This window comes from Monocercomonoides exilis (genome assembly GCF_001643675.1).
Source record: "Monocercomonoides exilis strain PA203 chromosome Unknown scaffold4-2303458, whole genome shotgun sequence".
Lineage (NCBI taxonomy): Eukaryota > Preaxostyla > Oxymonadida > Polymastigidae > Monocercomonoides > Monocercomonoides exilis.
This window is the reverse complement of record NW_027150549.1, coordinates 669,735-692,485: the sequence shown is the minus strand read 5'-3', so window position 1 is coordinate 692,485 and position 22,751 is coordinate 669,735. Positions and strand designations below refer to the sequence as shown.

Below are 22,751 nucleotides of genomic sequence, written 5' to 3'. Positions count from 1 at the left end.
GTAATCAAAACTAAAGCATAAAATGCTATGTGAGATATAAAGCAAGAAGAGATGATAAACAATCAGAATAATGCTTTGAATTGTTGTTGAAAAAAACCACTTGTTCAATATTATCCGTTGTGTTAATAGTTTTTCCGAAATATGCAAAATAATGAAAACCTTGCATAAAATAGCTGGTCAAACTTCACTTGAAAGATGAAACTTTTATTGGTGGAAATTAATTAATTAATTTTGACGGAAATAATTTTCGTTTCTTTTCCAAAAATGATTGTTGAATTTCTTGAAATTGTGAAATGACAGCTTGACTCATGTTTCTTTTGAAAAAAATTAATTTCAAAACGTCTAAATTCTTAATTTTAATTATTTGCGATGTATTGCAAATAATCTTCATATTTTCCTAACCATTATTATTTGAAGGGAAAAACTTATTCGTTTTTCGGTTCAACAAAATGGAGAACAAGAAAAAAAGTGCACAGCCAACAAGACAGCTGCGCCGCCCTTCTGGAAATTTTATTATGTCAACTTTTACTCTCATTAATTCGACACTTGGAGCTGGGATGCTTGGCGTTCCTCTTGCATACGCAAAAGCTGGACTTGTTCTCGCTATTTGCATGAACGTATTGGTTGAAATGATTGCCTTTTGTACAATGTATTTTTTGCTTGTTGTGGCAGATGCATGCGGAGTTTATTCACTTGGAGGGGCTTGATTGTTTTATTTTTATTTTATTTATTTGTTAACAAAACCTATTTTTATTTAGTTGGCTGCAAAGTTATTTGGAATGAAGGGCTTGCTTTTGGTGGAAATGTGCACATTTTTGAATTGTTTTGGCGGTCTTTGGGCATATATTATTCTTATCAGTGATTTTGTGCCTTCTCTTTTAAAAGTCGCAGGAGTTCCAGAAGATTCTGTTTTTGTTCAAAGATTTTTCATCATTATTGTTGTAGGTGTAGCCGTTCTTCAACTTCTTGGATGGTTTAGAACCCTTGATGCACTTAAATTCACATCTTTTCTTGGAACAATATCAATGGCCCTGTGTATCTCCGTCATTGTTGTACGTTGTATAAGTCATGCTCCAGGAACCCCACTAATAGATCCACCTGTGTTGATTCAGACGAACATAAAAGCTATTCAAACGTTGTCCACATTGATCTTCTCGATATGCTGTCATCAAAACGTACCATTGGTTTTGAGTGAGTACAAGGGAAGATCTAAACCAGCAATGACAAAAGTTCTTATGTGTCAAGTGCTGATTGTTAGCAGTTTTTATATTACAGCTGGTTCCTTTGGATACATGTGCTTCACTTCTCAATACTTTACACATCCAACCCCTGGAAATATTCTTACAATGTTTCAAGAAAAAGATATTTTGCCCATTCTGGCCAGATGCGGATCTCTTATTACTGTTATATTCTGTTTTCCTGTGCAGATGCTTCCAGCGCGTATGGCTCTAATTAACATCACATCGATGATCAAGAAGATGATTGCTGAAAGAAACCAGCCGAAAGACAGCAAAGGCCGAGTCAGAACGTTCATAAAGATCAAAACAGCTACAACAAACCAAATCATAACCGAAATGAAGCCTCCGCTCCCTCTTGAAGAAATAACAGGCGGCCAATCACTAAAGAGAACTGGGCAGAGCACAGGAAATGAACATAATGCAAATTCTGAAAAACGAATAATAAGCACACAAGGATCGGGGGCTAATGAGGCAATGATCCCGTTTAGGAGGATTAGAACGCAATCAGAAGTGTTAGACAGGCACGCGCCAATTGGGAGAGGAAGAGAAGTTGCTGGGAGGCTCCATGAAATGGAAAAGGAGATGAAGGAAGAGCAAGAAAAGAGAATCAAAAGCAGGCAGTGGAATGTGCTGAGCAGAGAAACGAAGTCTGCAGATGATCCGAATGTACCTGCAGCAGAAGAAGGAGACGAAGACAACGGCGAGAAAGAAGAGCTGATGTTGGATGAGAAAGAGCAGGAGAAGCTTGACAAAGGAAGAAGCATCTCCACAGCAGATGCATCAACCTCCGAGCATGAAGTGAAAGAGTACACAATCAGAAACCCTTCTCCGCTTGTTTATGTCGACCCTGCCGAGTCTGTTGACCACGCTGACCCTTCTCCAGCCGGCCAGCAGAGAATCACCCCGTCTCCTTGCGAGTCTGCCACAACTGCGTCTCAAACCTCGACGATTTCAGCCGGAAGCCAATCTGAGTCAGAACGCCTGATTTCTCCGCTGTTTGAAGGGAGCAGCGAGGAGATTGCCACACCCACGCCGTTTGTTGGGGGCAGCCTCGAAAGGCTGGAGGAAGAATTTTACATGTACCCGCCTCCGCAGTCGTACTCTTCGGTGGTGGAGAGAGACCACTACTTGCCCATCCCGTCGTTTGCGCTGATTTTTGGAGGAAGCTCTTCGTCAAACGAGGAATTCGATTATGAATACCGCTTTGTCGGAGGAGACGCTCCGCCAGGCGCTGAAGAGCCAGTCGCTGAGGAAGGCAGAGCGTGCGAAATGGCTGCGTTGAACCAGCCATACCAACCTGCTCAAATGGGAAATGTGTTGTCCAATGGCTCATCCGCAGAACAGTCGATTTCTTCTTCTTCTTCTTCTCTTCATTCACCTTCCTCAAACATGTCAATTTCCTCTGCCTCTTCCACCTCTTCCCTGCTGCACACGGACCCCAACATGGTTGAAGTCACCAGGGGGATCAAGAAGAAGCCCTGGGGCAAGCGCACGTGCTGCGGCCCGTGTACGAACGGTCTGTTTCTGTCGTGTGTGATTGGCTCGTGCCTCACAGCGATTGCAATGGTGTTGGGAAACTTCATACCGACAGTGAATCTTGTGTTTGACATCGTTGGTTCGACAGCCGGAGTGGCTGTTGTGTTTCTGTTTCCGTCCGCGCTCTACTTGCAGTTTATGAGGAACACAAGAGAGTATACGACTACGAAGCGATATTATGACCCAGCAATTCCAGACTGCTACAGGAAGAACAAGTTGACTATTGAGCATTATAGGAATTTGCCTTCTGGATGCACGTTTGGAAAAACGTTGGCTGTAATTTTACTTGTCGCAGGATCTGTCATGGGATTGTTTTCGCTTGCTATGGCGGTCTTGTTCGATACGTCCTTGCATCAAAATTTGAATATTTAGATATGTAATCTTTATCTTTATGTATTTGCTTTCATTTGTTACAATGTTCTGTAAAATGAGAATATTATTTTTGCTCGGAGCAGCAGTTGTGAGTTGTTTGTTGTAAAGATTATTTGAGATATTTTTTTTTTTTTTTGAAGAATTATGCACAAAGAGCTTTTGTGATATAAATTCGCTTCCTCATTGTTTGGAGTTAATTATTATTATAATGTTTAACAATAATCTATGTTTATCAATTTTTCTTTTACACCAGAATGCTATTCTTAGTTTTGATATGTTTTTTTCACGTTTTTATAAAAGTTTTTATTTGATGTTTGCGAATTTTAAAGAATGTAAATGAATATTTAACTTCTTCACATAAATGTATGGGAAACTGTCTGATCATTTATTCAAATAAATAGACTTTTTGACTTATTAAGCAATAACTGAATTCTACAATTGTTTTTAAAATGCGTATTGCGCTATAATTAATACATGGAAGTGTATTTTATTGTAGTAATTGTTGTTGGTGCCGCGCTTTTGATTATAATATTTATTTTGGCAATTGCACTTTATAAACTAAAAAAGAAATTACGAAAATTAGGAAGAATTCAGCCCTCAAATAATGTTTCTGCATTAAAACCGCCAAATTCTAATATATCTGATGATCCATCAGATGAAACAAATTTTCATGATAATACTCAGTTACAGGATAATAACGAATTACAAATTATAAAACGAAGAGGGCACAAAACAACAACAAACGAAGGAATTGAGCTTTATTCTAGCGGACAATTAAACGATAATTGTGATTTAGAAATTGGAGATGAAGCTGAAACAACTGATAATCTTGAATTAGAACAAGAGTCATCAAGTCATGCCAGAGAAAAACGCAAAAACATGAAAAGAAATGAACAAGGGACTTCAACAAGTAATATGGAAAAAATGCAAGCAAAAGAGTTTAATGCTACAAATACTGAACAAAGTGCATCTAATGGACAAATTCGAGAATTACATCGTGTAATATTATCTGGACAACACAACAACACTGATAATGGAAGCGCTTCCAGTTCTCCAGTATTTTTGAACACCCCTATTCGTTTTAATGAAGGAACATTTATTTCTCTAGAAGCGACTGCTGAAAACAAGCAAACCACTCTTCCTGCACTTGATGAAAACAACTGGAACGAAACTCCTCAAAAAGTTAGCTCTACGAACATACTACCCCTCATGCCAATAACACTTAAAGATTTTGAAAACGTAGTTGGAGACTCTGATAGAAAAGAAGAAAATGCTTCGAAAGAAAGCAAAAACTTTTTCATTCATTCTCCGAGTGCTTCTCATATTGGAAACGAATCTTACAATGTTCAAGCACGGCACGAATTCCTTTCACGCACTTCGCCACTCCCTGACAACACTTCAAGCCAACTATCTACTTCTCAATTCGCATTCATTCCTATTCCTTCACCAACTACACTTACACCTTCTCCTTCAAGCACTTCATCATCACACACCTCACTCAATTCATCGCAAGCGATAACTCCACCTCACCACTTCAGAGCAATGGGCGGTTCCATGCCACACAGCACCTTGGGGATGGCTGCTTCACCTCTTTCGCTTTTGAGCAAGATCGCAAGCGAACGCGGAGACTGGAGCGTCATTTCTGAGATATCCTCTGGTTCAATTCCTGCGCTGAACGGATTCGCTGTGTTGAATGAGCCTCTTTTCTCACTTGTGACACTCGCAGTCCCGAACAATGCAGGAGGGAATCTTGCGAGCTTGCCATTCCAACCACTTCACCAACAGCCACAATCCTCACTTCCTGCGCTGCCTCATTACTTTGCCTCAAGCGAACCGTCTGGAGGCGGAGCCATGGGGACAATTGTAAAGAAGAAGACGCTTTCGATGGAGAGGCTTCTGTCCACCATCGAGTTTTCGCATCTTCTGGGACCGTTTGTGAGAGGGCTGACTGAATGCGTTCTGCATTCTTTTGATGAGTCGTCTGCAAGAAAGGAAAGACTCTTCAACAGAAGCAATGAAGCAGAAATATGCAAAATGAATGCAACCGAGTGGAACGACCATCAAACTGTGCTGCTCTGCGGAAGCCACAAAAGACTCATCCGCATTTGCGTGAAGCTGTCTTCGCTTCCTTCATCCACCGATTTTATCATGAAGAAAATGAACATTGGCCTTCCTTCTTCGCAGAGGTCTCCCACACCACAAGCAAATGGGATTGCAATGCGCACAATGACACGCATTTTGTTTACTCCGAACGAGAAACGCAAACACATGAAAGACAATCCAGCTCGCTTTAAAAGCTCGTCGCTGTCTGCTGGGTCTTCTTCTGTGCTGCACCAACAAGGCAAAGCATTAAGCGGACATCACAGCAGAGATGGGGAGAACGACGATGCAATTGGAGAGGCACTGCCTCCAGCACAGAAGTGGTCCACGCAGAATGAGGAAAAGAAAGATGGAGATAAGCCATGGAGCAGCTTTGACAACAGAGAAGTTGGAAACAACGAACAAATGGCTATCGAAGGCAATCTGTCAGATTCTGATGATTCGCTTGACGAAGAAGACGAAGAAGAAGAGCGGACAATGATAGCAAACCGCATCGTGAGTGATTCTGTGATCAGACACAGGCTTCTTCAAAGCATTGTAACTATTGTTGACTTGCCTCTTCCAAAGTTCACCACAGAAGTGTTTTATGGGCTGGATCTTCTTTGTTCTCTCTTGTTGCATCCAACTTATCGAAAGGAAACAGCACAAGCTGCAATCGCACATGGCATTCTTCACACTCTCATGCATCTGTTCTACGACGAGATTAGCCGATTTACAGCAGCTGCTTTGAATGAAAAAGCAAAAAACGAACGAGACAAGATGGAAGACGAAGAAAAGCGAAGGAGGAAAAAGAGACACAGAAAAGGAAGGAAGAAGCACTCAAAGGGAAACGAAAAAGACGGCAGCGAAGAAGAAGATGAAGAAGATGAGAATGAACGAGGAGAGCATCAGGACGAGCAATACAAGAAATCAAGAGATCGGCTGGGCGGTTTCACAAGCAGAAGCAAAGGGGAAGGATTCGACGAAAACGACGATGGAGAGATGAGCTATGTCTCCAGCGTTGAAGAAGGATACGACGACCGCGGAATTCTCAGCAACGGCTTCGAAGGCAACAACACAGCAATTGTTGATGAATATGACCTGTTTTCAGACCGGCCAGACACTCCCGTTGAAGACGAAGAAGGAGACATGGAGCTGATGAAAGGAGAGAACAGTCCCAACGGCGAGCAGTGGAGACGCAACATGGAGATGCGGATGGCGCAGGACACGCGCAACGACGAGGAGCTTTCAGGAATTGACGTTGGGGGAGAATTTGACGACCACGAGACAGACGAAAGATCGATGGACGAAGAGAACGAGATGAAAGTGGACAAGTCACTGTCACCAGGCGATCCAACAGAGACGCTGACTCCGGAGATTATTGCCTCGTCTCGCTCGCGGGCTTCTGTTGACTCGCTCTCAACGGGGCAGTATTCACAGACAGCTGAGAGAAACAGAAAGAACAAAGGAGAAGAAGGAGCTGATGACCAAGTTGAAGGAGGAGGAAGAGGAAGAGGAGAAGCAGAGAATGGAGAGGGAGATAATCACAAGGAAGTTGGGATTGGAGAAAAGGAGGAAAACGACGAAGGAGATGAGCAAAAGGACTGGCAAGAGGAGGAAATTGCTTTGCTGGACGATGAAAGTGATAACGAAGAAGAGCTTATCGAAGAAGAGCGCAGCAAGATGCGCAATCTTGAGCAGTCGCTTTCTGTGGGAGAGAGTCGCCTGCTTCCCGTCTCGCTGTTTGATGTGAACGAGGACTCGATCCTTCACTGGAACATTCTGTATCTGGTGATGGTGGGCATCTCCTGCATGACAGAGGCAGCCGTCGACCGAAACAGCCACATGTGGACAGAGGACGAGCGGGCAGCTGATTTCGTCGACTCGTTTGTGACCTCGAAGGAATATGAAGAGGAGAAAGAAGTCAGAAGCCTTGCAAGAAAGCCGAGCGACAATGCTGTTGTTGGCAGCGAGGCTGACTTGGGAAGAGTGAAGTCCGGGTTTTTGTCTGAACAGCAGCAAAAAGAGACTATCGCACTTCCCATTGCTCAGCTTCACGAACATACGGATGCAGAAATCCATCAACAAGAGAAAAGGAAGCTGTTTTATATATCTTTGAAGGAACACACGCCTGTGCCATTCCTGATCCCTCCTTACAATTCCCACCAGATTACTAATTTGATTCATTTCACAACTCCTCTTCGCTCTTCTGATTCGTTCAAGTCGACATCGCCAATGATCACACCAACCGGCTCCTTTTCTGCGCCTTCCAATCAGACGAGCAACCTGCTTTTGACTCAGATGCGCCAGTCGCTCACTGTCTACGCAGGGCCAGCGCGTGCCGAGCGCTATTTCCTTCTATATCACATATCTCCCAGCATCAGATGTCCCCATGCTGAGTGTGGCGCAGAACGAGGAATGAGCGGCTTTGCACCGACGGTGTCTTTTATGCGGCAAAGCATGAAGTTCCTGCTATGCTGCGCAGAGTCGTTTGTGAGGCAGCTTTTGTGCGCAATGAGTCGATTGACTGTCAGCAAAGAAGAAGAAGAGAAGCACCGGCTCGAAATGGAGCGAGTGGAAAGAGAAACAGAGGCAAGATCAAGAACTGGGAGGGAGAGCGGAGAGGAGTGGATTGGAAAGGAAGAAGGAGGAGTCACATTGAAATCAATCGATGATGAGCCACAAACAAAACAGTACCGCGTGGAGCCTTTGTCCATGTTCTCTATGAAATTTCCATTGCTGCTTTCTCCCCAGTCTTCGGCATCTGTTGCTATCACTCACTTTTCGAATGGATTTCTCGATGAGAAGGCGATGGAGATGCTTCAATATCGGATTTCGCAGAGTGTTCTGTTCATTCGTCTGTTCTTCGACTGCTTGTCGGCACTGAGTTTGGATGTTGCATTTCGGAGAAAGTTTCTGTTTGAGAACTTTATGGGACGGGCAATCAAAGAAGACTACGAGAAGAACAATACAGAAGACATCATCATCATCATGGGGAAGAATGAACTGGTGGAGACTTTTATTGATGTTCAGAATAGATTGACCTCGAAGGATGTGCCAAACGGGAAAGGGAACATGAGAAGGTCCGGAGAAAGTGGCGAGGGAATGGGAAACGACAAAGCAAATGGAGTTTTAAAGGATGAAGCGTTAAATGAATTTGGAGCAGATATAAAAGTTTCATCAGCGAATGTTGCTCGCACAACACCATCCTCCTCATCCCCATCTGCTTGCTTTCCTTCTTCCACATCTTTGAATACCCCATCATCTCCATACTTACGAGGCTCCTCAACCGTCCTTGCTCACACAATGAAATCTGCATCTACAACATCGCTCTCAACTCCATCACCACTTGCTGTATCAAATCAAGTATCGAAGCAAAATCAGTCTCATTCCATGCAGCAGTCTGGCTCATTGGTTCGACTGGGCCTTTCTTCGGCTTCCCAGTTCAGCCGCTCTTCAACCACGTCTCTTGTGAGACTTCAGAGACTGCAACAGCCACAGAACATAACTGGCCTAACGCCAATTAGTGTTTCTGGTTCACCAAGAACACCAGTTTCATTGAAAGAAGGAGCAAAAGCAAATAATGCTCCAAACAAAGAAGGCGGTGGAAATGAAGGGGAAGGAGCCAAAAACGACCGGAGAAGAAAAGCTGGGAGTGGAGAAATGATCGGCCGAGCAGCGCTGAAGCAGCTTGCTGAGAACTATCTCGACTGGGGCAGGTTCTTCTACGAGTACTTTGATCTGCTGGTGAAGGAGCCGCTGAGTGTGCCTTTCCTGCGGAGCATCTTCAGCTGGTGCTGCATGAACGTGATGGAGTCTCAAGCGAAGTATTCTCTTCTCGAAGAGTGCGGCTCGGCGTCTGAAGAGAAAAAGGCACTGAACGAAAGCAAGTGGATCTTCAACGAGTCGGTGGACGGGTATCTTATTGGTCTCTTCCGCAGCGGCGTGCTGAAATTCATCGATGGAAAATGGATGAACCCGTTTGACAGGAGCATGCAGAACACATCTTTGTACTTCCGGCCCAGAGGATGGACGGTGAGTGAAAGCGAGAGACAGTCTCCTGTCTCGCACGAAATTGGTTTATATTTATTTAATTATTTATTTCCCCTTTATTGATAATATATCTATTTCACTAATATTCTTTCACATTTCATTTGTAATGGAATTTACATTTTTTGCACAATTTTGTATTATTTTTGTCTATCTTTTTATCTTTTTCTGAAGGAATATTTTATGGAACTCCAAATTCATCCACTCGAAGGAGAGGAGCGATCATGAGCCGTTCTCCAAAGGACCCTTCGCCCAGACAGCCTTTGATGAGCAGAGGAAGACTGATGCCTCACAGAAACAGCAAATCAGAATCACCATCGGCAGCAAGCTCTCCACGGCAAATGACACAGAATCAAATGGCACAGTATGATTAAGATTTTATTGAAAAAGAGACTCGAATTGCTTTGCTTGGAGTTGTAAGCTTTGATTTTTTTTTTTACGAAATTTGATTGAAAATTTTACTATAGATTTTTTTTTTAAACCTTTTTTGGTTAATTTGCAACTTTATTGAATATATTTCATTCAATTTATTTTTCATATGTTTTATTTTGTTAACTTCAACAGAAATTCTCCAAAACTGATATTTGGCACCCAACCTTCAACACCTTTGCATGGTCTGTCTTCTTCACTGAAGCAAAAAGGAGTTCAGGAAATGCAGTCACAGCAGTCAACACCTGCATCGAACAGTCGTTTAAATGCGATGGTCCTTCAAACACATTCACATCCAAGCACACCCGTTGCAAAGAAGCGAGAAAAGAAACCAGTGAAAAGTGGAGGAGATAAGGCTGGTGAGGGAGAAGAGAAAGAGAAAAGCAAGTTGAAAGGGGTATCAGGCGAGACACGGAGACGAGATGAGAAAGCCACTGGGACGAAAGGAGGAGATGCAAAGAAGCAGAGAGAAGGGAAAAACGAAGGTAATTGGAAGAAGAAGCTGTGGTGGATCAATGTTATGCAGCCTTGGGATTGTCTTCCTCGTCCGATGTATGCATCACTTGTTGATATCACGAACTGTGCGTTCCCGTTGTTTGTGACTCCTCTGCGCTCGACAATCCAGAGCAGTTTCCAAGCAGCCTCAACACGGAATTTCTCAACAGGCCTTATCCATCCTTTCCATTCACCATGTCCGTCTCCACACGGGCAAGGCGAAAAGAACGCAGCAAATGTGACAAAAGACGGAGAAGTTCCAATAACACCAACCACTCACCACGAGAAGAGCATTCTCGATACAATTGGCAGAAGATGCTCTGAAGGAGAAATCAAAATGAAAGGTGAGGCAGATGAAGAGTTACTCGCTGTGGAAGACAGGAATGATGGTGATCGAAGTGTGGAGTTTCCACCTTTAGTCTCAACTGACTTTGCTACATTTTATGGATTTGAAGACAAATTCGGGATTGAAGGCGATGAGGGCGATAGAGCAGAAGATACTGAAAGAGAAAATATGCAGAAAGAAGCATTGCACAGTTGCACTCCTCCTCAGGAACAAGAAAATTCAGAGGAAATCAGACTTTTGAAGATCCGCAGTAAAATAGAATTGTTTGACATGTTTTCGCTGCTTGGAGATGGAACGAAGATTGACAATGGGAATTCATTTGTTGGAGAGATACACAGACGAGGAAGCAGCGAAAAAAATGAAGCAAGAACATTTGATGAAAGCAGGATAAGTCAATCAACAGAAGTGTCAGGAAATGGAGAAAATGGCAATGTGAAAGAGAAGAAACGAGCAACGGAGTTTGGGAAAGGGCTCATTCGATCAAAGAACGAATTTGCGCTTCTCGAGATTGGATTGCTTGTTGAGCTTATTGACGACGTGCTGGCTGACTGCAACGATCATCTCCCTGTTTTTGTTGATTTGAGAGATCTTCAGCATATGCGCACAGGCGATTCTTCGAGAAATGAATGGAACGGGAAATTGACCAAAAAGCTTACATCACTTTTGGGTTGTGTGGAAGGAGATCAAAAAAGTGAGATGAAGCATGTGTTTGAAATGGAGTGTATATTTATGCTTCTTTTGTCGCTTGTGAATAATCAATCAGTTTGGTGGTTGTTTGCTCTGCCAAATGGAAGTGCCGGATCGTCTATCTCACAAAATGTATTAGACAGAGTTGGAGTTACATTGCTTCGCTTTGTGCTGCATTTGCTGAGGAACTTGAAGCCACTGAGCGAGGAAGATCAGAAGATCTGGCTACACGGGCGGAGCGTAATCGACATTTGGAATCCATGGACTGCAGAAATAAACTTTGCAACAATGCTGACAGAATCCTATAAATCAAGCGAAAGAGGAGGCAAGCAAGATGCAAATGCCGAAGAGCACTTAGCTGAAGACAATATTGGAGTTTCCAACGAAACAACAGAGCAACAAATCGGATTGATTCCTGCGTCATTTGATCCATTTGAAACTGCTGCGCCTTCAATCATAACGACAAGAGTACCACCAGACCCAGCATTTTTAAGCTTTGCGCCAATTTCACATTCTGTACCATGCTCTCCAAATCTGAAATCTCTGTATCAACGCACATCGTCTGCATCTTCATCTGAAACGAATATCTCAACGACAGCCGTTACCGCACTAGATTTTACGTCATACGAGCCATCGGAATCTGTTCCTCCGCTGTTGTTGTTCTTCTGCTCTGTTGAGCCGTTAATTATCAATTTCTCGCTTCAACTGGCAACACTTAGGGTTTCCATAGAATCAGCAGCAATGGCTCCTCTGATTCCTTCTATCACTTGCACTATTTGCCCACTTCTTTTGTCTTTACCTATCAATCTATTGGCGAAACAATCTGCACATTCCACTGATTTGCATACGCCACAGCCGGAAAAGGATTTGGGAACTGGAGATATCATTCGAAAAAGTAACTATCGAAACGACAGAATGTTTTACGGGTATTTTACTCCGCCTTCGACTGGCAGATGCCAGTCAATTGCAGCATCGCGTCTTGACACATTCACACCAGGCGGAAACACACCGATGGATACACACACAAGAGAAAGGAATGCAGAGCTTTCTCTCTGGAGGCTGAAGGATGAGTGCTCTGTGACTATCCCACCTTCAATCTATCTGGTGTTTATCTCTTCAACATCCATGCTTGCGAATATGTCTGTGCGTCTTGCTGTTTTATGCCCTCAGTTTTTCGCAATGCAATACAGAGATGGAGTTTCTCCTTCACCTTGCGCCTCATCACCAAGTTCATCACATGAGCTGAATAACAATGCTGAAGAAATGAAAACATTGGAACCAAACAATGCCAGCGAAAAGGATAATAAAGATGATCACGAGAACAGTTTGTCAAATGAATCATCAAACAACATGACATTTGAACTGCCTATCGAGAAAGAAAGTAGTTTCGAACCCAGTAATGTGTCAGGAGGCACATGCTCTTCGCCTCAAAGCCAGTGTCAATCAATTAGTATTGTACTCGGAAAGCACGTGGACTTCTTGTATGCACTTCTACCATCTGATATTGACTGGAACAAATGCAGAAACGTTGCTTTGTTCCCTCTGGAAATTGAATACATTGCAGGAACATTGAGCTCAGCAACATCGTTTCTGTGGATGGATCTTTTGCACAGTCAGAACCCGCTCTCTGCGCTAGGAACCGAAGAAAGAAACGGAAGAGAAAGAGGAAAAGAACACTTTCCATTTGAAGCGGACGACGAAAAAACAAGAGCTGCTCTTTTGTTTTCTAGCCCTCCAACCAAGCCACCACCACCTGCAATCAGTGACTTCTTGGCATTTATTGCAAAGCGAATTGTTCCTTTTGCTTTGTCATTTTCTTTCTCATCTTCTCAAATGGTTACTCCGCTGTCATCAGTGCTCAGTGATCTTTACGAATCATTGTTTTTGCTACTGATCCCTCTCATTAGAAGATTGACTCTGCAAAGTTCAACTTTGATGATGGAAAGCTACAAATCATCAAGCGGTGCAGATGGAGTTTGGGGGAACATGTTTAGCCTTCTTCCTTTGCTATTGAGGTTTATGGGATTGTCCGCACCACGCCCTTCTTCAGAAGAAAAACAAAACGAAGGTTTGTCGAACACTGTACCATTGCAAAACCAAGGGAAACAACTTGGAGACACAGAGCGATTTGAACAATCCCGCCAAAGAATAGGAGGAACATCATCTTTAGATATACCAATATCACAGCGAAGTCAACATCGAGCAGTGAGTGAATATGATGCTTCAGAAATTATTGACTCGGGAACAATTGACAGCGTTCGAGGCTTCCAACCTCCAGCATGGTTCTTCCAGAAAGGAACCGAAAAGAATGAGCGTGATGGTGAGGAACGAAATGATGGAGGAGGAAAGAAAGGAAAACGAGGAGAAAAAGGAAGAAGAGCAGATAATGAAGAAGAAGCTAATTCGAGGCGTAGGAGGAGAAAGAGAGAGAAAACACATCTATTTGCACGCTACAGTCGTGGGATATTTGCAAGTGATGAGCTTAAAGAGGCATTGCGAGAAAGTGGAGAAGGAGGAGAATACATTGGAGGAACATTTATGCACTGCTGCAACTGGATGGAAAGTGAGGAAGGACAACATGTTTGCCGGATGGTTGTCGGATTGTGGTTTGAATTCTGGATAAAATCATGGGATACCACGATGGAATATTCACTCTTGAACTCAACTGCACAAACAGCATCTCCATTACTGTCATTCCTTCTATCTCCAATTTCTGTCTTTCCTCTTGTTGTATCTGATGTCGTTGTGAGGTCACTGCTGATGAGCATTTCACCAGAAGGCAACAAATCGCTTTCTCAAAACAACCAACAGAACAATCAACAAACAAAAGATTTAAATGCAAATCAATCTTCAAAATTAGTCCAACAACGTGGAGAACGAAGCCAATATGCGTCTAAGCTTTTGAATAAAGCAGGAATGGAATCTGCCACAGATAATTTGAATGGATTAGGAGAAAGGTTTGATGGCGGTGCATCAACTTCAATTGGGAACAACGAACTCAATTCATCAGCTGCCAATCCATTTCTTGAGCAATATAAACAGAGAGAATCAAGCTTTGGTGGAATCTGTCACCGCCGAATGAGCTCAACAGACGAAAGGGCAAATCTTATTGTGTATGAGAAAAACTCCGTTGGGGTTGTATTTCGTGAAAGATCGTCTTCTTTGTCAACAGAAATATCTGCTTCGGATCACTTAGATCGTGCAAATGCTGCATTATCACCAATTATCGCAGCTGCTAGTTTGACTCCGTCTTCAGCAGCTTCAATAGCATCTTCAAATCCAAATTCTCGAAGAGACAACGCTCCTTGGCTAGCTTCAATGGATTCTTTTTCTCACAATCCGTTGAGCGTTGGCGAATCGGGATTGAAACTCATTCAAACACAAGGACAAAATCATACGTCATCAGCTCTTAGAGATATAAGTGGAGCAAGAAGAAGAAGCTCCACTGGTGCCATTGAAGATCAAACTGTCCGCCATTTGTATTCTCGATCATTGGATAATACAATTGGAAGAGCATGTGGAATTACAAATGACAAAGATTGTTTGTTACAAGATTATTCGCCAGCATCAATTGGAAATTCTGCATTGAGAGGAAGTACAACTGGAGGAACAATTGGAGGAACAGGTACGACAGCTTGGAATGGAGCAAAGCCACCAACAGTTGCTGATTTCTTGATTCGCTCACATCTTCTGTTCTTAAGTGATTGGACTGTTGGATTTTCATCTGGCTCAAAGGGATTTCTGCATTCAACAGCACCGCTTCAGTTGTTTACGGGGATGTTCCCACAGCTGAGTAAAATCTCTCAAGCAAAGGAACAAGCCCATCCAGAAAAAGGAGCAGATGGAAAAATCATTTTGAAGCAATCCTCGTTCAGTAACCTTGTAAAGGCTGCGGTTGAAGATATAACACTCCAGAGAGGACTTGTCCATTCTTCGTTCTCTCTTGTTGGCTATCGATCACTTGTGTTCTTTGCTCATCTTCTAACCTTTTTATTTGATAATGGCTTCGACGATTCTCTTGCTTGCTTTGGAGACAATGCACAAACTTTTGTTTCATGCGTTGTTTTGCTACTTAGCAGCAGGGGAATCTTGTCTCGTCGATTTTTCCCAATGACAGAAAAAGAATTGTTTCCAAAGAACAGGTTCGGAGAACTGTCTTTACTTGGTGTGCATCTTCTAGACACGCTTTTCTTGATTCTCGACCAAGCAGGATTTATCAATTCATGTTTGGGTAAAAAGTTCCCTTCAAGTTCTTCATCTGGCTCAACTTCGTCATCTTCATCTTCCTCTTTTCGAATACCACCGTCTGGACTATCAAACGGGGTTACAAAGCAAATTCTTCCATCAAGCCATAGAAGTCATATCACTCAATTCCCTGCTATTGTTTTCACAGAAGATGCAAATGATATACACATTGCGGTATCTGATGCTTCTGATCTTCTGAAAGCAGCCGGGCCATTTTTGAAACAAATGGGCTTTGACGGATGCAAGTTTATGAAATGTGTGCCAGAGTCTGGAGTTGAATTTGATAATTATTGCTCGACTATCACTCCAAACGGAAATGTTCAAGGAAATGGAACTGAAACAATTTGCAGGAGATGCCATATTCTTCTACGGACATTTCGTCAAGGGCTTGAACTACTCAAGGAGCAAGTGGAATTGCTGGATAGCCGGTCTTCAACAACATTTGTTATGTCATCACCTGGTGCTTCAGACACATCTCTGCCGCAGGTTATGGACGCTCTCAGATCAGAAAATCAAAACACGACTGGGGGAGGGATGAACGGAGATCTTATGCATTATCGCACACATTCAGCAGGCGCGCTTTCATTTTTCTCATCTTCATCTCAGTCAAAATCATTTTTTGAAACTTCCATGTCTCCATCTTCGTCATTGTCTCATTGGGATACGACTCCAAGAAATGTGTTTTTCATTTCCTTGGTTCGTTTTCTATTCACTTGCTTTTGCTCTCTTTGCCCAGTTAGGAAACAGATGATTGAACCTCTCGAGCCACTGTGCCTTGAGCTCAACAGCCCTGATCATGATTCATGTTCTGCATTATCAATAGCAGCTCTTTTTGTGAACGGAATGTTTGTAAATGTGAGAAACCCTCTTCATGCAAACGGTCAGATTGTATTTGATGATGGGGACGATGATGCTTCAGAATTTGCGTTTGGAGGAGCTGATAGTGGAATGAATAGAAAAGAAAGCAACGACGGAAACAAATGGGGAAATGATGTGTTGAATGGATTCGTAAACTATAAACCTTCAATGAATATTCGCTATATTTTAGGGAGAGGTGAAACAAGCGTGGGACAATTTGGGAATGAAGACGGCGACTGGCAAGGAAAACTTGTTCCATTCCAAGTGGCATCATTGAAACACACACAACCAAATCATCCGCGAGCACGTGATGTTAAGAGACTGGAGGAAATGAAAGGCTTTTTCTGGTTTCCAACTGTGTTTGGAAGCATTTGCAATGGGATGGAAGTTGTACTGACAGCTTTGGATGGATTCTTCAGAGTTTGCATGAGTGATTGGAGCAGCACGTTGGGAGGATGGCTTGAAAAGTTGAAGAAGTTTGAGAACGAATCTGGAAGCAGCATTAGAAGGAGGAGGATGAAGAAGGAGAAGAAAGAGAATTGCGACAACAAGATGTTTCATCATATTCAATTGCACAATGAATGCAAAGATCTGATAGAACGAATGGTAAGATATCTACCAATGATTACGTTTGTTGAAGGAAACAGCTTTTCACAAATGGAAGGGAAAGAAAATGTTGTAGCTTCACAAGAGATAATCCGTCGAGCAGCTCGTGAAAGTATTATTGAAAGCAGAAAAAGAAGAAATGAAAAGATTGTGAGTCTTGGACGCGAAAGACAAGAATTAAAGGAAAAGACTGAAGAAAAAGAAAAAGGAGTTATTAAAAATCAGCTTTTTGAAAAAGAGGCTGAGGCAAAGACAAACGGGGCAATTGTTCAAGAAGAAAATGATAATGAAGAGACGAGAGGAAAACACAGAAAACTTGTAACTGAAAGTTCAGAACGAGGAGACATAGAATTATGGAATATGGCAGGTGGAGTTGAAGATTATGAAGAAGAGTTTAATGAAGAGGAGAACAGAGGAATTATCAATCTTGATCGAGAGCCTACTGAAGAAGAACTTGTCGAAGAAAGAGGTACCATTGGAGAATTCAGTTGCGGCTCGATGGAAGATGGGTTCGACGAATTTGCTGAAAGGCTAAGGAAAAAAGAGTTTGAAGGCAGGAGTATAGTTAGAAGTGGAAGCATAGTTGAATTGAGTCTTAGCTGCAAATTGATGGAGAAGATAGTATGTGTTGTTCTCTCAACACGAACGAGAAAAGATGCCGATAGTGATAGCCCCTTTGGAGAAGACAATGGAGAAGATGGGGAAGGAAACGCAGTTGACGATATTCCATCTATTCTGATGCTGTGCTCTTTCAATATCCTGAGTGCAATAAGCGAGCTCCATTCGGACCAAATTGGACGTATTCTTCGCCTTTGGCGTTTGCTGATGGGGATGACTTCTGTGTGGGTTGAATGGATTCTTTCTCATGGATCAAAAGTGGTGGGTTTCAATGATCAGTGGCATTTTGCTCTCAATGCGCTATCTCAGTGTGCACTTTATCTGAATCATTTGGACGACTGCGAATCTGTATTAAGAGAAGAAGAGAGAAAAGCAAATGAGAGAAGGAAGAAAAAGAAGAGAGAAGAGAAGCTTATGCATGCAATGGAGCGCGTTCGTCGTACCAGAAGCAAGAATTACGAAGGAGATGCAGAAGATGGAAGCGTAAGTATTGGAGGAGTTGGAATGCTGGGGGATATGCAAAATTATGTTCTGACAATTGGAGCTGATGGAAAGACTATCGATGTGTTCGGAGAAGGAGGAATAACTGAATCAGATATCTCTGAAAGCGAAGGAACTCAAATTTCTGGAGAAGAGGCGTTTGGAGATCTGTTAAACGAGAGAGGACTAATGGATCCAGAACAGCTAAATGATGAATTAAACAGTATGAATTCTGGAGAATTGCCAAAGTCAGCAGGAGTGAGAGGCAGAAATTCAATAACATCTATCAAAGCAGATAACATGGGAGATTTTGACGAAGCCTATGGTGAAGGCAAAAGTTCCGAAGAAGCCAACAGAACTGCAGTAAACAATGGTGAAAATGAAAATGGAGATGTGGATGCAGATGAAAAAGGTGTCGAAAAAGATAGTGAAGATCAAAATGATCCTGGTAAATGGAATAAGCAATCAAAGGAATTTGTTCCAGGAAGTGAACTGCTCATGAGCGATGGTAGGAAGCTGTCAATGATTTCAATGGACAACGGAAAAGGCAAAACAAAAGAAAAAGGAGATTCAAGAGATAAATCAAACTCAAAACAAAAAAGCGAAAAAAAATTGAATGATTTATGTGTTGACTATCTTGATAGTTCATTTGATGAACTCAACCTCTCAACTTTGAAGAGTGTACGCAGAGACATATGGCAAGTTGTTTTTAATGGGTGCATTTTAGGATCATGTTGCATTCCATTCAAAGAGAAAGAAACCAAATACAGGCAAATGCACCCTGTTCTACCAATGGCATCTCCCTCCGAGTCAACTGCAGAGGTTCGGCACACAATGTCAAATGAGGAGAATATGAGCGATAAAGAAAACAGGGATGGATTTGATGATGAAGAGAAACGAGGAGATGGAGACTTGTTCGAATATGGTGCTGCAAAGTACATAACGCAAAGTCCGACTTCTCAAGAAACAATTATGAGACTTCTTAGTCTGGTGTCATTGCTGGACAAGAAAAGATGTAACAGTACTTGCCTTGTTGCAAACTCCACAGGTGCTCATCTTCCGAGAACATTGGCAAGCTTCACCTATAAAGTGTTCCAGATTATCGGCACTGAATCTGTCAGCGCTATTCTTTCGAATGGGGGAAGGCTCTTCCCACTTCTGCTGCAAACGTCTCGTTTGAAAGCTCCAGTCTCAGCAGCTGCACTTTCTGGAAAAGAGGTTTCTGTTTCATTGGGAGGAGCCCGTCTGGTGATTCCGGCTGAGACATTGAACAACGGCAATGGAGATGGAAAGAAACAGACGCGAAATTCGTTTTCACTATTTTTGCTTTCTGTGTTTTCCAGACTGATTGCGTTGAATTCTCGGCTAACACAAAGAATGGTTGCAAATGGTTGGACTCCTTCGATTGTTGTGCAAGTCGTTAATAGAGCAACAAAACTGATGGATTTGTCACACCAACTCGAACTGCTTGATGAGAGTTCAGAAGAAGAAAGAGAGTTAAAAAGAAGTAAAAGAAGCCATTTTAATGATGAAGACACTGAAAGAAATGAACAGAACAAACTTGATCAATTTGGAAGTGGAACAACGAGACGTAAAAATGAAAAGGGTGAATATAGCGATAGCGAGAGAAGGAGTCGTTATAGAAAAAGAAAGCGAAAGCATGGAAAAGAAGAAAATGCAGAATGGCTTGGAGAATTAAAGCATGACAAAGAAGCAGCAGAAACAGAGTTTGAAATTATGTGCGAAATGGAAGACGAATTGAAAGCAGAGGATTATGAAGAAAGAGCTCTTGGCAATGAAGGAAAACAACATCTCCGTTGGAAATCGAGCAGCCGAATGAAAACATCACATTCCTTATCAAGCAGTGGGATACGTGGCACATACACGCAATCACCTCCAACTGGATCAGATGCATCATCTGATGGTTCATCAACTGAAAGCGAAAGTGACTCAACTGACTCGTCGAGCTGCGAGGGCTCGCATACTACGCAACGCCATTCAATGCTATCCCTGCACGAATCTCAAATGATTATGAGACATTCATCCTCAAAGTCATCTTCAGGATTTCCTTCAGATGTTGCCGTTCGTGGCATGCTATCCTCCTCACCGTCTTCAGTGAGAGGAGTTACTAGTAATACAGAAACTCCCCAAGCTAACAAGCTGATTGACACAGGAAACGATAGCACTCCGGATATTAAAACTGGTAATCTCAGAACTTCAAGTTGCACTTCTCCACCTAATAACTCACATTCACCATTGCCTTCTCCAGCTTCTTCTTCTTCTCCTTCTCCTTCTCCTTCTTCATCTTCAATACTCCAATCCCCATCAAATCAACAGTTTCATCCACATCATCATCTCCATAATGCTTCAAGTGCGAGTTCTGAAGGATTTGGAGGAATGCTTGGAGCAGAGTTCCAAAGGAATGGCTCTGGATCTGGAAGGTTTGGTTCAGCTAAAACGAGCAATTCACTTCTTTTAGGTTCTATGCACAGTGGAATTGTTTCGCAAAGAGGAGGGCGAGGATGGAAAAAACGTTTGAAGAAGCTGAAGCGGATGGAAAAGATGAAATTTGATTTTGGTGAAGAGATGTTCTCACTTTCAACAATGATGATGCAGGTTCTTTCTCGTTTTTCGCTGTTTTACTCATCGCAGTTGATGAAGTGTGTTGATAGCAACGAATTCTTCAAGGTATTTTCTGCTGCATCGTTATCATACATAATGCAGAATGACAGAGGTGAAGATACAGTAAAAGTTGCAGAAAATGAATCGGACAAAGACGGATTCAAGCAATTCCAGTCAGCGTCTTCAAGGCCTCCAATGGTTAGATCTGTTCCATCACATTTTGTTTCTCCCCCTCAACAAAAGAAAAATAGCAACGAGTATCGTGACAATGTTTTAAGGACACCTCAGTCACCACTGGTTAGGTCCTCATTCATGAGAACTTCGTCTCAGAGCGAAAAGCAATCTGAACAGCAAAATGATCCCAACGGACTTCAAACAATGTCTGATTCACTTTTCACTCCTGCAAACTTAAGACACATCAGATTTATCTCAACAGCCATTCAATTGCTGACAATTTCATTGGCTAACACAACAAAATTGATGGAGCACGTTCCATCGAAAAGGATTGCAAATGTCCCATTGCATGTCATCCAATTAAATTGCTTTTTAACGACCTCAATGCAATTTTTGTGTGCTTTAACCGGATCACCTCCAAAGAATATGACTCCACAAAAGCGTCCTGTACAAATTTCATCACCTTCAGTTTCATTTACACCAGTGAACTATCTTGGTGGTTCAAAATCAAGTCAGAGATTTCTTCAGCTGGGACAATCTGGCTCTGGTTCAGCATTGCAGAAATCATTGTCAAAAAGCGGGTCTTATTCATCTATTGGATCGTCGAATGGATCAGCTGAAAATTCATTGAATTCAGATGGCTCTTTGGATCTTGATCATCCTTCAAATCAGTTTTACAATGCAAAACAGAATATTGCACGAATGGGAATTGGATTAGACGAAAGTCGGCCAGTTAATTCATTTTCAGTTCCTGTTAGAGTTGGAAAAGGTGGAATAAATGATAGAACAGATGGAATCAACGGAAATGTGGCAGGCGGTATTAATGAAATGGGTACAGATAATGGATTTGTGAGTGAAATGCCTCCAACATTGGAAGAAATTGAGGAAGGATCTGAAAAGGAAAGGCTTTGGAGTCGCTCTTCTTCGCTTGTTCCCCAATTATCAATTTCATATACAGCTGAATCTCATTACACTTATGCCTCTTTAGGAAATGCACCTGTGTCGTCGCGCACTTTTTCCACTGCAGTAACCGCAGCTGGGGCAGGTGCTGCATTGCTTCCCCCATCTGATTTTTCTGTGTGGCTCCAATCAGAACTATCTGATGATACTAGTACCCTTTGGACACCATCTGCTTTATTCTTTGCTCTTCCAACAGTGTCAAACGAAACGAAACAGATATTGATATTTTCTTTGTGTTCACTTTTTCATGGGCTGAGCGTGTGGTGCAAAGAACAACTGTCTGCACAAGCATCATTTATGACAATACCTGATCCAAGAGATAGTTTTGATGGAGAACCATTCAAAGGAGATAACTTAGCTGTTGAAAGCGAGGTTGGAAGAAGAAAGCAAAAGCACGGAAGACTTTCTCACTTCTTTGATTTTGTTGTTGGAAACGAGATGGTTGAGGATGAAATTTTCAAACAATTTTCTGGAAACACTCTGGTGGAAGGAAAAGAAGAAGATGACAAAAAATCAGGCGAAGAGGATCGAAAGAAAAGGAAAAAAAGACGAAGAAGGCGGAAGCAGAAAATTGTGAGTGCTGGAGAATTGATTCGACGGTTGTATTCTGGAAAGAATAATGCCAGAAGAGATAATCAAGCAACTCAAGGCTCAGACTCTGTGAATAATAGCAACAGTGGTATTAATCGCTTATTGAAAGCCCCATCACTTCCAGCGAGTATTGGAGGAGTAAAATTCTCTGCACCTGGAAAACAGAGTAAACAAGAAGTTGCACAACAGCTTAGACCATCAAAGTCATACCCGCATGAGCAAACTGTGCAGCATTCGGTCCCAAGAGGTTTAGGAATCACACCTTCTTCAACAACAAATACAAATGTCAAAATGGTTACAACTCCATATTTGAAGCGTTTGAAAGCTATTCGCTCAAACATGTGCAAACCATTGCGATGGTGGAA

General features: G+C 42.3%; 1 protein-coding gene across 1 annotated transcript in view; it reads left to right on the top strand.

Moving 5' to 3' along the window:
- Nucleotides 1-449: 449 nt before the first annotated feature.
- Nucleotides 450-22,751, top strand: part of MONOS_3574 (putative AminoAcid/AuxinPermease(AAAP) Family Protein) — a gene marked incomplete at its 5' end in the record, with an annotated part of 31,342 nt that continues 9,040 nt past the window's right edge. The window contains 5 exons of the mRNA XM_067873582.1: nucleotides 450-701; nucleotides 759-3,109; nucleotides 3,869-9,303; nucleotides 9,450-9,639; nucleotides 9,840-22,702. Coding sequence (XP_067734643.1) covers nucleotides 450-701; nucleotides 759-3,109; nucleotides 3,869-9,303; nucleotides 9,450-9,639; nucleotides 9,840-22,702 — 21,091 coding nt within the window. The remainder of the gene's footprint in view (nucleotides 702-758; nucleotides 3,110-3,868; nucleotides 9,304-9,449; nucleotides 9,640-9,839; nucleotides 22,703-22,751) is intronic.